This window comes from Podarcis vaucheri (assembly GCF_965113315.1).
Source record: "Podarcis vaucheri genome assembly, chromosome: 2".
NCBI classification, from domain to species: domain Eukaryota; kingdom Metazoa; phylum Chordata; class Lepidosauria; order Squamata; family Lacertidae; genus Podarcis; species Podarcis vaucheri.
Window position 1 is genome coordinate 114028178 of NC_138760.1, and position 10487 is coordinate 114038664.

The following is a 10487-nucleotide window of genomic DNA, read 5'->3' on the forward strand; positions in this document are numbered from 1 at the left end:
ACCTTGTCAAATGCCTTGCTGAAATCAAGGTAGGCTACATCCACTGCGTTCCCTTCATCCACCAGGCTTGTAATTCTGTCAAAAAAACGAGATCAGGTTAGTCTGACACAACTTATTTTTCAGAAATCCATGTTGACTATTGGTGATCACAGCATTCCTTTCTAGGTGCTCACAGACTGTTTGCTTAATGATCTGCTCCAGAATCTTCCCTGGTATTGATGTCAGACTGACTGGGCGGTAATTATTTGGGTCCTCTCTTTCCCCCTTTTTGAAAATAGGGACAACATTTGTCCTCCTCCAGTCTGCCGGGACTTCGCCTGTTCTCCAGGAATTCTCAAAGATGACTGCCAGTGGTTCTGAGATCACATCTGCCAGTTCTTTTAATACTTTTGGATGCAGTTCATTTGGCCCTGGAGACTTGAATACATCTAAATTATCCAAGTATTCTTGTACTATCTCCTTAGTTATTCTGGGCTGTGCTTCCTTTGCTGAATCATTTGCTCCAATTTCTTCAGGTCGGGCATTGTTTTCTTTATCGGAGAAGACTGAGGCAAAGAAGGCATTGAGGAGTTCAGCCCTTTCTGTGTCCCCTGTTTGCATTTCACCATCTTCTCCTCTGAGTGACCCCAGTGTTTCTTTGTTCTTCCTTTTGCTACGAACATACCCATAAAAGCCTTTTTTGTTGCTTTTAACCTCTCTAGCAAGCCTGAGTTCATTCTGTGCTTTAGCTTTTCTGACTTTGTGCCTACACGTGCTGGCTATTTGTTTGAATTCCTCTTTGGTGTTTCCCCCCCTTTTCCATTTTTTGTACACATCCTTTTTTAATCTTAACTCAGTTAAAAGTTCTTTAGGCACCTTCCATGTTTCCGTCTCATTGGAATTGCCTGATGTTGTGCTTTTACTATCTCCCTCTTAACAAACTCCCAGCCATCATGAACTCCCTTTCCTTTTAGTATTACTGTCCATGGGATCTCACCCAGCACTTCCCTAAGTTTTATGAAGTCGGCTTTCTTAAAGTCAAGAAATTGAGTCCTAGTATGCTTGGCTGCTCCTTTCCGCTGTATAGTAAACTTCAGAAGAGCATGATCACTCGCGCCTAATGATCCTTCCACTTCTACCCCACTAACCAGGTCATCAACATTGGTTAGGACCAGATCTAAAATGGCTGTCCCTCTTGTTGCTTCTCCCACTTTCTGGACAATGAAGTTGTCTGCAAGGCCAGTGAGGAATCTGTTTGACCTTATGCTCTTGGCTGAGTTTGACATCCAACAAATATCCGGGTAATTGAAGTCCCCCATTACTACTATCTCCCTTCTTTTTGCATACTTGGTCATCTGTTCCAGGAAGGCATCATCTATGTCCTCCGTTTGGCTTGGGGATCTATAGTAAACTCCCACAATGAGGTCTCTGTTATTCTTCTCTCCCTTAATTTTGACCCAAATGCTCTCACTTTGGCTTTGAGGTTCTAAATCTTGGATCTCTTCACAGGTATACACATCCCTGACATATAACGCCACTCCTCCTACTTTCTTGTCTGGTCTGTTTCTCTGAAATAGATTGTATCCCCCCATTATTACATTCCAATCGTGGGACTTATCCCACCAGGTTTCAGTGATGCCTATTATGTCATATTTAGTTTGCTGTACCAAGAGCTCAAGCTTATCTTGTTTATTTCCCATGCTTTGCGCATTAGTGTACAGACATTGAAGTCCATTAATCATTCCCCCGTGTCTCTTACTTAAGGATTATTTCCTCTCACCACTAGGTCTGCGTGCTGTTTGCTCCATTTGGTTTATGACATTTGGATGATCATCTTCATCAATTGATAGACTCCTACCTTCAGGAGCACTGTCTCCCTCCCCCACATTAGTCAGTTTAAAGCCCTCCTGATGAGGTTTCTGAGATTTTTGGCAAAAACATTTCTCCCAACCGTTGTGAGGTGCAGCCCATCGCTTGCCAGAAGTCCATCTTCAAGAAACTGCAGTCCGTGATCTAAGAATCCAAACCATTCCTGTTTACACCATTTGCGAAGCCAGCTGTTCACTTCCACTATTTTTCATATATCATTTTTCCACATATCATTTTATGCATTTTCCTTTGTCTGTTTTTGGATTATTTCATGCTTTTCTTTTGTCTGTTTTTGGTTTACTGTCTTGAGGGATTGCTAGTAGACGGAAGGTTGTTTAAAGGGAAATAAAAATGTCATGGTTCAGTCTGGGAGTGGGAAAATATCTACACTTCTGGGCTGAGCCAGGACATGCAGAGTTCAAAACAAGAGTGCCGTATTGTGGGAAAGACTGCTGGCCTAGATATGGTGGGTAAGCGAGATGCAGGAGCGGTTACTAGGAAATCTGCTATGGACAAAAGACGTGCAAGTGTGCAAGAGGAGACATTAGAAAAAGTAGGGAAAGCAGAACATACTGATTTCCTTACACAACAGTTTATGGAATTTAGGAAAGAGATGGTTCAGTCAATGAAAAGTTTTACTCAACAAGTGCATATGGATATGGAGAAATCTAACTAATTGTTGACAGAACAATTTGGAAAATTAGGCAAAAAGGTCAATAATTTAGAAACTAAAAAGTTGACAAACTGGGGGGGGGAAACTACTGAGGAGTTAGGGCACTTGAAGGAGGAACAAAAAGCAGTTATGGGGACGGTGGGAGGACTACAAGAGAAGCAAAATGAGTTGGAAGATCAAATCCTCATTTTATAGTTAAGAGAGAGAGAGACAGGACAGTGAGAATAAGAGGCTTATAGAGCTGTTTTGGACTAAGGACAAGAGAAAGTAGACTGAAAAGGCAGCTTCAAATCAAATGAAGGGTGCAATCCTTCAAAAACGTTTTGAGGACAGTATCGTGGTTGCTGGACAGAAAGTTGACATTTTAGGGAGATTCCATTGAAATCGAGACTTAGGAGGCACAAGTACCGGTTTTTAGCAACAGCATTGAAGAGGGTAGACATCAGGTACAAATGGGAATACCCAGAAGGGATCTCATTTACATTCATGAAAAAGAGATACAGGCTGACAACAGAATACTAAGCCAAATAATTCCTTGAAAAACATAAGAGAGACTTAGACCCTGGACATGACACAAGAACAGACCCAGTAGCAGAACAAAGTGCTGCTCTGGAGCAGCTGTCATTGGAAGGAGCAACAGGTGGAAAAACAGATATTGTAACTGACTATGAAAATGGCCAATCTTAAAATATTGAGTTGGAATGTTAATGGCTTGAACAGCAAAGCCAAATGTAACAGGATTCAACATGTAATTTTAAAACAAAAGTTGGATATTATTTGTCTTCAAGAAACACACACTGCAAAAAAGCATAAAAGAGTTTTAATTAATAAAAAATTAGGTTTGGACTTCATCTTGGCAGATAAAGCAAAAAAGAGAGGAGTAATTTTCTACATTAATCCTGCACTCGAACCCAAATTGATTCAGAAGGATGAGAAAGGTAGAATTTTAATAATATAAATAAAAGTTCAGGGAGAGAAGGTGATTTTGGTAGGAATTTATGCCCCCAATGAGAAAAAAGCAGTGGTTTTTTGTTTTGTTTTTAATGGAAACAGAACTACTTGAATTTGCAGATCAGAAGATGATGTTAATGGGAGATTTAAATGGAGTTTCATCATTAGAAAAAGACAGATCAGCCAAGAAAAAAGAGACGAAAGAAGGCAGATTACCAAAGAATTTTTTTTATTTGGCTCAAACTTTGAACTTGATAGATATATGCAGAACAAGACACTGATTTGACAAAGAGTTCACTTATTATAGCCATGTTCATGATAGCAGTTCAAGAACAGACTCTTTATGGATTTCCAAAGAGTTGGAACCTTGAGTTTAAAAAATTGAAATTAACCCCCCCAGGAATTTTTCAGATCATAATTCCTTGAAAATGGAAATACAAAAAGAAAGTCATATTTCATTTAGATGGAGATTGAATGAAGACTTATTGATGATCAAAATTTTATGGAAAAAGTTAAAAAGGCCTTGAGTGATTAATTTGAAATAAACATTCAAGGACAGACAAAATTGCAGATGGTCTGGGATGCAAGTAAGGTGGTAATGAGGGGATTGTTTATACAACAAAATTCATTTAAAAAGTAACTGAAAGAAAGAAAGGAAAAATAGATTTTAGATGAAATTGCAGATAAGGAGAAACAACTGTCAAAGAAAGCAAATAAAGAGTCAGTGATTAAAGGGGATCAGAATATTACAAACTCACTATTCTATGATAGTTAATGAATAAATTACTTGGAAAATAAAAAGAATGAAACATAAATACTTTGAGCATGCCAACAAATCAAGAAAACTGCTAGCGTGGCAGTTGAAGAAAAGTGAACAAAAAACCTCCATAAACAAAATTAACATAAATCGAAAGATCACAGAGAAGATGAAGGAAATAAGAGCAGCATTTGTAAAATATTTTTCAGAATTGTATAGGGAAGGGAAGGGAAGGGGAAAATTTCCAAAATAGAGGAATATATTAAAAGCAGTAACTTGCCGAAAATAAGAGGAACAAATGGTGATCTTAAACACCCAAATTACAGCTCAAGATGTGTTGGAGGCAATAAAGTGGACAAAAAACGGCAGGTCTCCAAGTCCAGATGGATTAACTGCAAAGTATTGTATTATAAAAAATCATGTGAACAATTGGTAAACCCATTGAAAGATGAATTGAAGAAAATGTTTTAAATGACATTTTTTTAAAAACCAGAAGCATTTTTGTTAGGGATTGTAGGACAAGACCTGCCAACGAAAATAAAGAATTTATCAACAGCGGCAAGAGTCTTGATAGCACAAGGATGGAAGAATGAGGAAACCCCGACAAAGGAACAGTGGCAAAAGAAATTGATGAACTATACAGAATTGGCTAAGTTGACATACAAACTGCGAGATAAGGACAGCTGTGACTTTAAAGATTTATTGATTGATAACATGGTAGATAGATAATATAAGGACTGATATAATTTTATAATATGCAGAGAATAACATGTGTTGAGAAATCAGAGAGAGGCGCTGAGGGAAATATTGGGGGGGACGGAGGATTTGATGGGGAGTGGGGAAAAAAGAGGGAAATAATGAATATGATATATTTTAATCAATTGTTATGTTGAAATTGTTAATATTTTTTTTAAAAAAAGAAATTTAATTTTAAAAACAAAATGTTCAAAAAAAAATGGTCTTATATTGAAGCAATTTCACTCCTTGCCACCAATCCAGTGAGGAGCTTTTACATTCACCTCAATCACTTTTCACACCATCTTTGCAATGGCGGTGAATATGGTAGCTTTTGAAAACTGTATTTTCCTGTTGACTATTAATTCTCAGTATACGTAAAATAAATAGCTAGCTGAGAGTAAGCCAGTCCGCCACTAAAATCTGGGACACGGTCATTGCATATTTCCTTTTCCAACCCCATCCATTTTCTTTCTGTGTCACGTTTTTCAAGACTGAGTTTGCCAGGGACAATCTTGTTTTTTAAATTTTTCTTATCGATCTGACAGGTGCTCTGGGATGCATTTTTGGCGGGTGTGTTGAAAGCTGTGCGAAACAAAGCGACAAAGAAATAAATAAGCGTTTTTATTGTTTTTGTCATGCATATTTGTGTTTTTTTTTATTGTACACCGCCCCCTGATCCTCGGATGAAGGGCGGCATTGTAATCTAATAAACACACAAGCAAACAAATAAACCCCAGTTCGGAAAATCCCATCTAGTCTGATCCTATGTGCATTTACTGGAAACCAAAGTGCGCTTGTCAAAGAGCCTTTAATCCTAATGCGCGCGATTCCAGCTGTGAAATTCGAAGACCTCCGTGGATGGAGGCGCTCTAGCGGTTTCCCCCTGGATCTTTCTTTTTCACCTCTCTAGACGCACGGACGCTCTAGGCTCCCGAGCTTGTCTCTCCAGGAAATGAAGTGAGTGTTCCATGCAAGCACGTGCGGAATCAGCTGCCCGTGGAACCAGCCGCTCCATCAAACCCGGTAAGAGGACGCGGGAGGGAGCCTGGGGAGAATCGGGTTGCCTGGCGTCTGCCTGATTTGATTTGATGAGCTCCGGTTCTGTTCCTGCAGGTCTGCTGCTGTAGCCTCGGCGGCTTTAGCGGGGAGTAAGTTCTGACCCAATTTCTATATATGGTGATATACAAGAAGTCAGAAAGGAAACTGCGCATTTTGGGGGGTTTGAGGACTTTCTCATCTTATTTATTTACTTAACCGCAAGAATACCCGGGATGGGTTTATCCTAGCTGTAACTCCTTATAAGTTTGCTACAATGGCTTCTTGGAGGAATCCGTTTTCAGTTTGCACGATGTACAGTGGTAACTCGGGTTACATACGCTTCAGGTTACAGACTCCGCTAACTCAGAAATAGTGCTTCAGGTTAAGAACTTTGCTTCAGGATGAGAACAGAAATCGTGCTCCAGCAGCGCGGTGGCAGCAGGAGGCCCCATTAGCTAAAGTGGTGCTTCAGGTTAAGAACAGTTTCAGGTTAGAATGGACCTCTGGAACGAATTAAGTATTTAACCCGAGGTACCACTGTATGTGATACAGTGAACGATTGTCCAGATAAAAGGAGGAGTTAATGGGTGAACGGGACTATATTTAGCTGGGCAGTCACGCAAGGGATACGAGGTACCACAAGCAGCTCCCAAAGCCTTCCTTTCCTAAAGCATTGACATGTGTTTTCACTTGGACTAGCTGATGTTTTCATGACCACGTGTGTGTTTTTCTCCCCTCAGAGTTTCCACTTACTTTGGTCATTATGATACAAGGCAGCTCCTGCTTTGAATCAGAACTCGATTTCTGTCCCGAGTGCGGTACTGTCCTGCCTTTGCCGGGGATTCAGGACAAGGTGACATGCCCCTGTTGCTCTTACTCCATTGATGTGCGAGGTAAGGGCTTTGGTCTCTTCCTGACACATTCTGGGGAAGCCCCAGGCAGACACGTTAGAAATTCCTGAAGGCTGGCGTGGTCATTCAAGAGGTGGGCATAAGTATAATTGTGGGCCTCATCTCTACACTCACCCAACTTCAGATGTGGAGCTGCTATGTAAATACTTATAACACTTTTAGGAATCTTGTCATTAAAAGAGGAGTAGCAATTATGCACCCCTCTTGAAAAGTTTTGGGGGAGGGGTCACCAGTTTTTCTTCCACAAAATTTTGAGTATTTTGAGGTGCCTGCAACAGATTTTGGAGCCAAAAAGAATGGGGACGCTTTCTGTGCTCTCAGATTGGTGAAAGTGTAGAATGGCCTTGTAAATAAACCCACAACAGTTGCTGTCCTGCTATTTTAGGGTTGTTCTTTTTACTTCTCTGCTAAGAGGCTGATAGGCTGCATTTCTGTGCTGACTGTGGATGAAGGATTGCCTTCTCCTCTCCACCACTAGCAGTCTAGCATGGAAACCAAGTGAACTGTTGGAAGAGGGGCCAGGTGTGTATGAATTGCTGCACCCCTCCTTCATCAGCCTGTTGTCTTGATGCCAGATATTGAGAAGATGAACCTACTCCTTAAGCAGCCAGCATAAGAATGCAGCAGGCTAACACAGGAGGGATGGAGCCACCTGTCCCTCAGCTTCTACCTTTCTCAGTTGCCTGTATGGAAGTCCCTACACATGCCTGTTTGGATTTCCTTGACACCTGTGGCTGCCAGGTGAGATATTAAATAGAAGGCTGTTGTAAAGAGTATTAGGAGGGACTTTTAAGCTTGCATTTTTGAGTTCTGTTCTCTGTTGTTCCTCATACGTTTGTTCTCTACACAGTTTTTGAGATGCGAATTGTGCATACATCCGTCACGTTCAACAGTGCAGATTCCACCTCTTTGAAGACGGAGGATGAAGGAAGCGCGGTCAAGGGACCATTGGTAAGTGGATGGGGAAATGAAAGTAGGTGTTATACTGGAATGATTCATTTGTCTGTAGCAAAGGCATCCCAAGATCCTTGTTCCTTTAACTCAAATGAGGTAGCTCAGAACTGGTGGGGTGGTATGCAAGTTGTTGTCAGGACAGTGTTGCTGTTCCATGCCTGCAGGTACACTTGTTTACAGTGGGCTATATAAAAGAGTACAGAATTTATAATTTGACCCTGCCAACATTAAACTTTTAGATGCACACTTTTAAAATATGAATTGAGGAGTGTGTGCACAATTTTCTCTTTGAGTTTTGGATTTTCAGTGTGGAACTTAAACAACAGCAACATACTTTGAATCCTACCCATGAAATCTGGCTGACATGGTTCCCACATCAGGAAGAAAATGTTGGGGGCAGAATTGTAATTCCCAGATTCGCAATTTAGGTGCTGAGCATGGAATTTTAGATGTCTTTATATTCTTTTTCTGAAGCGGGTTCTCTGAATGAAATTCCAAATGGGGAAACCCACCTCCCGGTCTGAATCTATCCTATGTTTCTCCTCTCAGATTGACAGGAAGTGTCCCCAGTGCGGGAACGAGGGCATGGCATACCATACGCGGCAGATGAGGTCTGCGGATGAAGGGCAGACGGTCTTCTACACCTGCGTTCGATGCAAGTAAGGATAGGCTACTAACAGCTTGTTCACGCCTCTCTTGGACACCCTGTTCACTTTGTCCATGCTTTGCAAAATATGTTTGTTTGTCCCCTATTGGATTATTAGCACCATGAGCAACCCCATCCACCCCAACTGATTTGCCAAGAAGCATGTGCTACAAACTTTTATTAAGATTGCATCATCCAGCCTGGTTTTGAGACAAAGAACTCGGGTTGCCTTGGTGAATAGTCTCCATTGGGACCTAGATAGATGCATCCCTGTTGGTTCTGCTGGGCTTTGCAGTAGGTTTCAACTCTTCTGAGCTGCCTACAAAGGCGAGGAAGTTGCCTTTTCCTGTGTCAGAACATTGGTTCATTTAGTTCAGTTTTGCCTACACCGGGTGTAAGGAACCTCCCCCCCCCCATCTGTGGCCATTGACCATGCTTGCTAGGGCTGATGGGAGTTGTAGTTCAGCAATGTATGGAGACCAAAGGTTACCCATGCATGGTCTACATTGACTGGTGGCAGCTGTCCAGTGTTTCAGACAGGATATTTGCAGCCCTACCTGGAGAAGTCAGGGATTGAACCTGGACCTTCTTTCTGAGCTATGGCCCTTCTGATTCAGCAGGTATCACTTTCCATTCAGCACCAGCTGGTCTGCAGTGACTGGCATCAGCTCCCCAGAGTCTTTCCCTACCCTACATAGATGTGCAGTGGGTTGAACCTAAGACCTTATGCATGCAGAACGGTCATTCTTATCGCCATGCCACTGTCCTTCCCTAGGATGAATGCTGGAGATACCGCTTTATGATGGTTCTCATGTTTCTAGGAGAGTAGGTCTCATAAGATGGTATTGAGGGAAGATCTGCATACCTCCATGGCTGTTGCCTTTTGAGGGCCTGTGAGAATCCATCTCACCCCTGACTTTCCTCAGTACTGTAGCTACATGGACACTACTGGGAGAGGTTGCTCAAGAGTTTTGGAGTGCAGTGCTACAAAACCCCATTCTCTTTGTCATCCAGTCAGCGTTCTCTGTGAGTTGCTTCCGTTGGCAAGTTCCATTGGGGAATGGCCTTACAAATACATATGTATTTGTTTTTCACTTCCAGGTTCCAGGAAAAGGAAGATTCTTGATCGGCTTTACCCAAATGTGTGGGGGACACTGTGTCTGAGGATCTTCACTTCTGAGGGTCATTTTTGTCTAGTTACTGTGGCTGTGGAGTCCTTTTTGGTTTTCATAGAAGCATTCTGTTGCTTGAGATGGGCGATTTTGTGCATAGTGCCTGTAGCTCGCCTTGTAACTCTACGCAGAATAAAGCACTTTATAGTTTTCTTTGCATATGCACCCTATTGTTGGTTTGGTGGTCAATGAGGGAGAGGGGGCTGGGTCCTCATGTGGATTATTTCCTGCCTTCTGTACTTTAACTACCTTTTCAGATTACAGTGGTACCTCGGGTTAAGTACATAATTCGTTCCGGAGGTCCGTACTTAACCTGAAACTGTTCTTAACCTGAAGCACCACTTTAGCTAATGGGGCCTCCTGCTGCCGCCACGCCGCCAGATCCCGATTTTTGTTCTTATCCTGAAGCAAAGTTCTTAACCTGAAGCACTATTCCTGGGTTAGCGGAGTCTGTAACCTGAAGCGTATGTAACCTGAAGCGCATGTAACCCGAGGTACCACTGGATCTTGATATTTTGTTGGAAACCACCCAGATAGGTGGGGTATAAGAATTATTATTATTATTATTATTATTATTATTATTATTATTATTATTACTCCTCCTCAAAATCAAAGTGGTGAAGAGCGGCTTTCCCTCATTGAAAGTTTTCTTCTTGGTTATCATGATTCGCATCAGCAGATTGTTACTGAAAGTGCAGAAGCAATGGGCTGCATCTATCGTCTTTTCAGCAGATCCCCAGCCTTTGTCACACTTCATTGCGACCGAGGAAACAGAAGTCAAGGCAGGGTTCTGAAGATG

General features: G+C 41.7%; 1 protein-coding gene across 3 annotated transcripts; it reads left to right on the forward strand.

The window, feature by feature from the left end:
- Positions 1-5894: 5894 nt before the first annotated feature.
- On the forward strand, positions 5895-9847 carry POLR1H (RNA polymerase I subunit H). Of its 3 annotated transcripts, none has more exons than XM_082210853.1 (5): positions 5895-5990; positions 6746-6898; positions 7767-7867; positions 8420-8529; positions 9618-9847. In XM_082210853.1, the coding sequence occupies exons 1-5, from the start codon at positions 5936-5938 to the stop codon at positions 9640-9642; spliced, it is 444 nt and encodes a 147-aa protein (XP_082066979.1). In that variant the 5' UTR covers positions 5895-5935; the 3' UTR covers positions 9643-9847. The 3 variants fall into 3 exon arrangements, with proteins under 3 accessions (XP_082066979.1, XP_082066981.1, XP_082066980.1); XM_082210855.1 differs by having other exon boundaries at positions 5943-6076; XM_082210854.1 differs by having other exon boundaries at positions 5976-6115.
- Positions 9848-10487: the final 640 nt, after the last annotated feature.

What these genes read in the sequence shown, in the direction of transcription:
- POLR1H (XM_082210853.1), top strand. Translation starts at nt 5,936, where the DNA reads ATGCAAGCACGTGCGGAATCAGCTGCCCGTGGAACCAGCCGCTCCATC. An exon ending in CAGCCGCTCCATCAAACCCG is followed by an intron (nt 5,991 to 6,745) that starts GTAAGAGGACGC and finishes TTCTCCCCTCAG; the next exon opens with AGTTTCCACTTACTTTGGTC. An exon ending in TTACTCCATTGATGTGCGAG is followed by an intron (nt 6,899 to 7,766) that starts GTAAGGGCTTTG and finishes TTCTCTACACAG; the next exon opens with TTTTTGAGATGCGAATTGTG.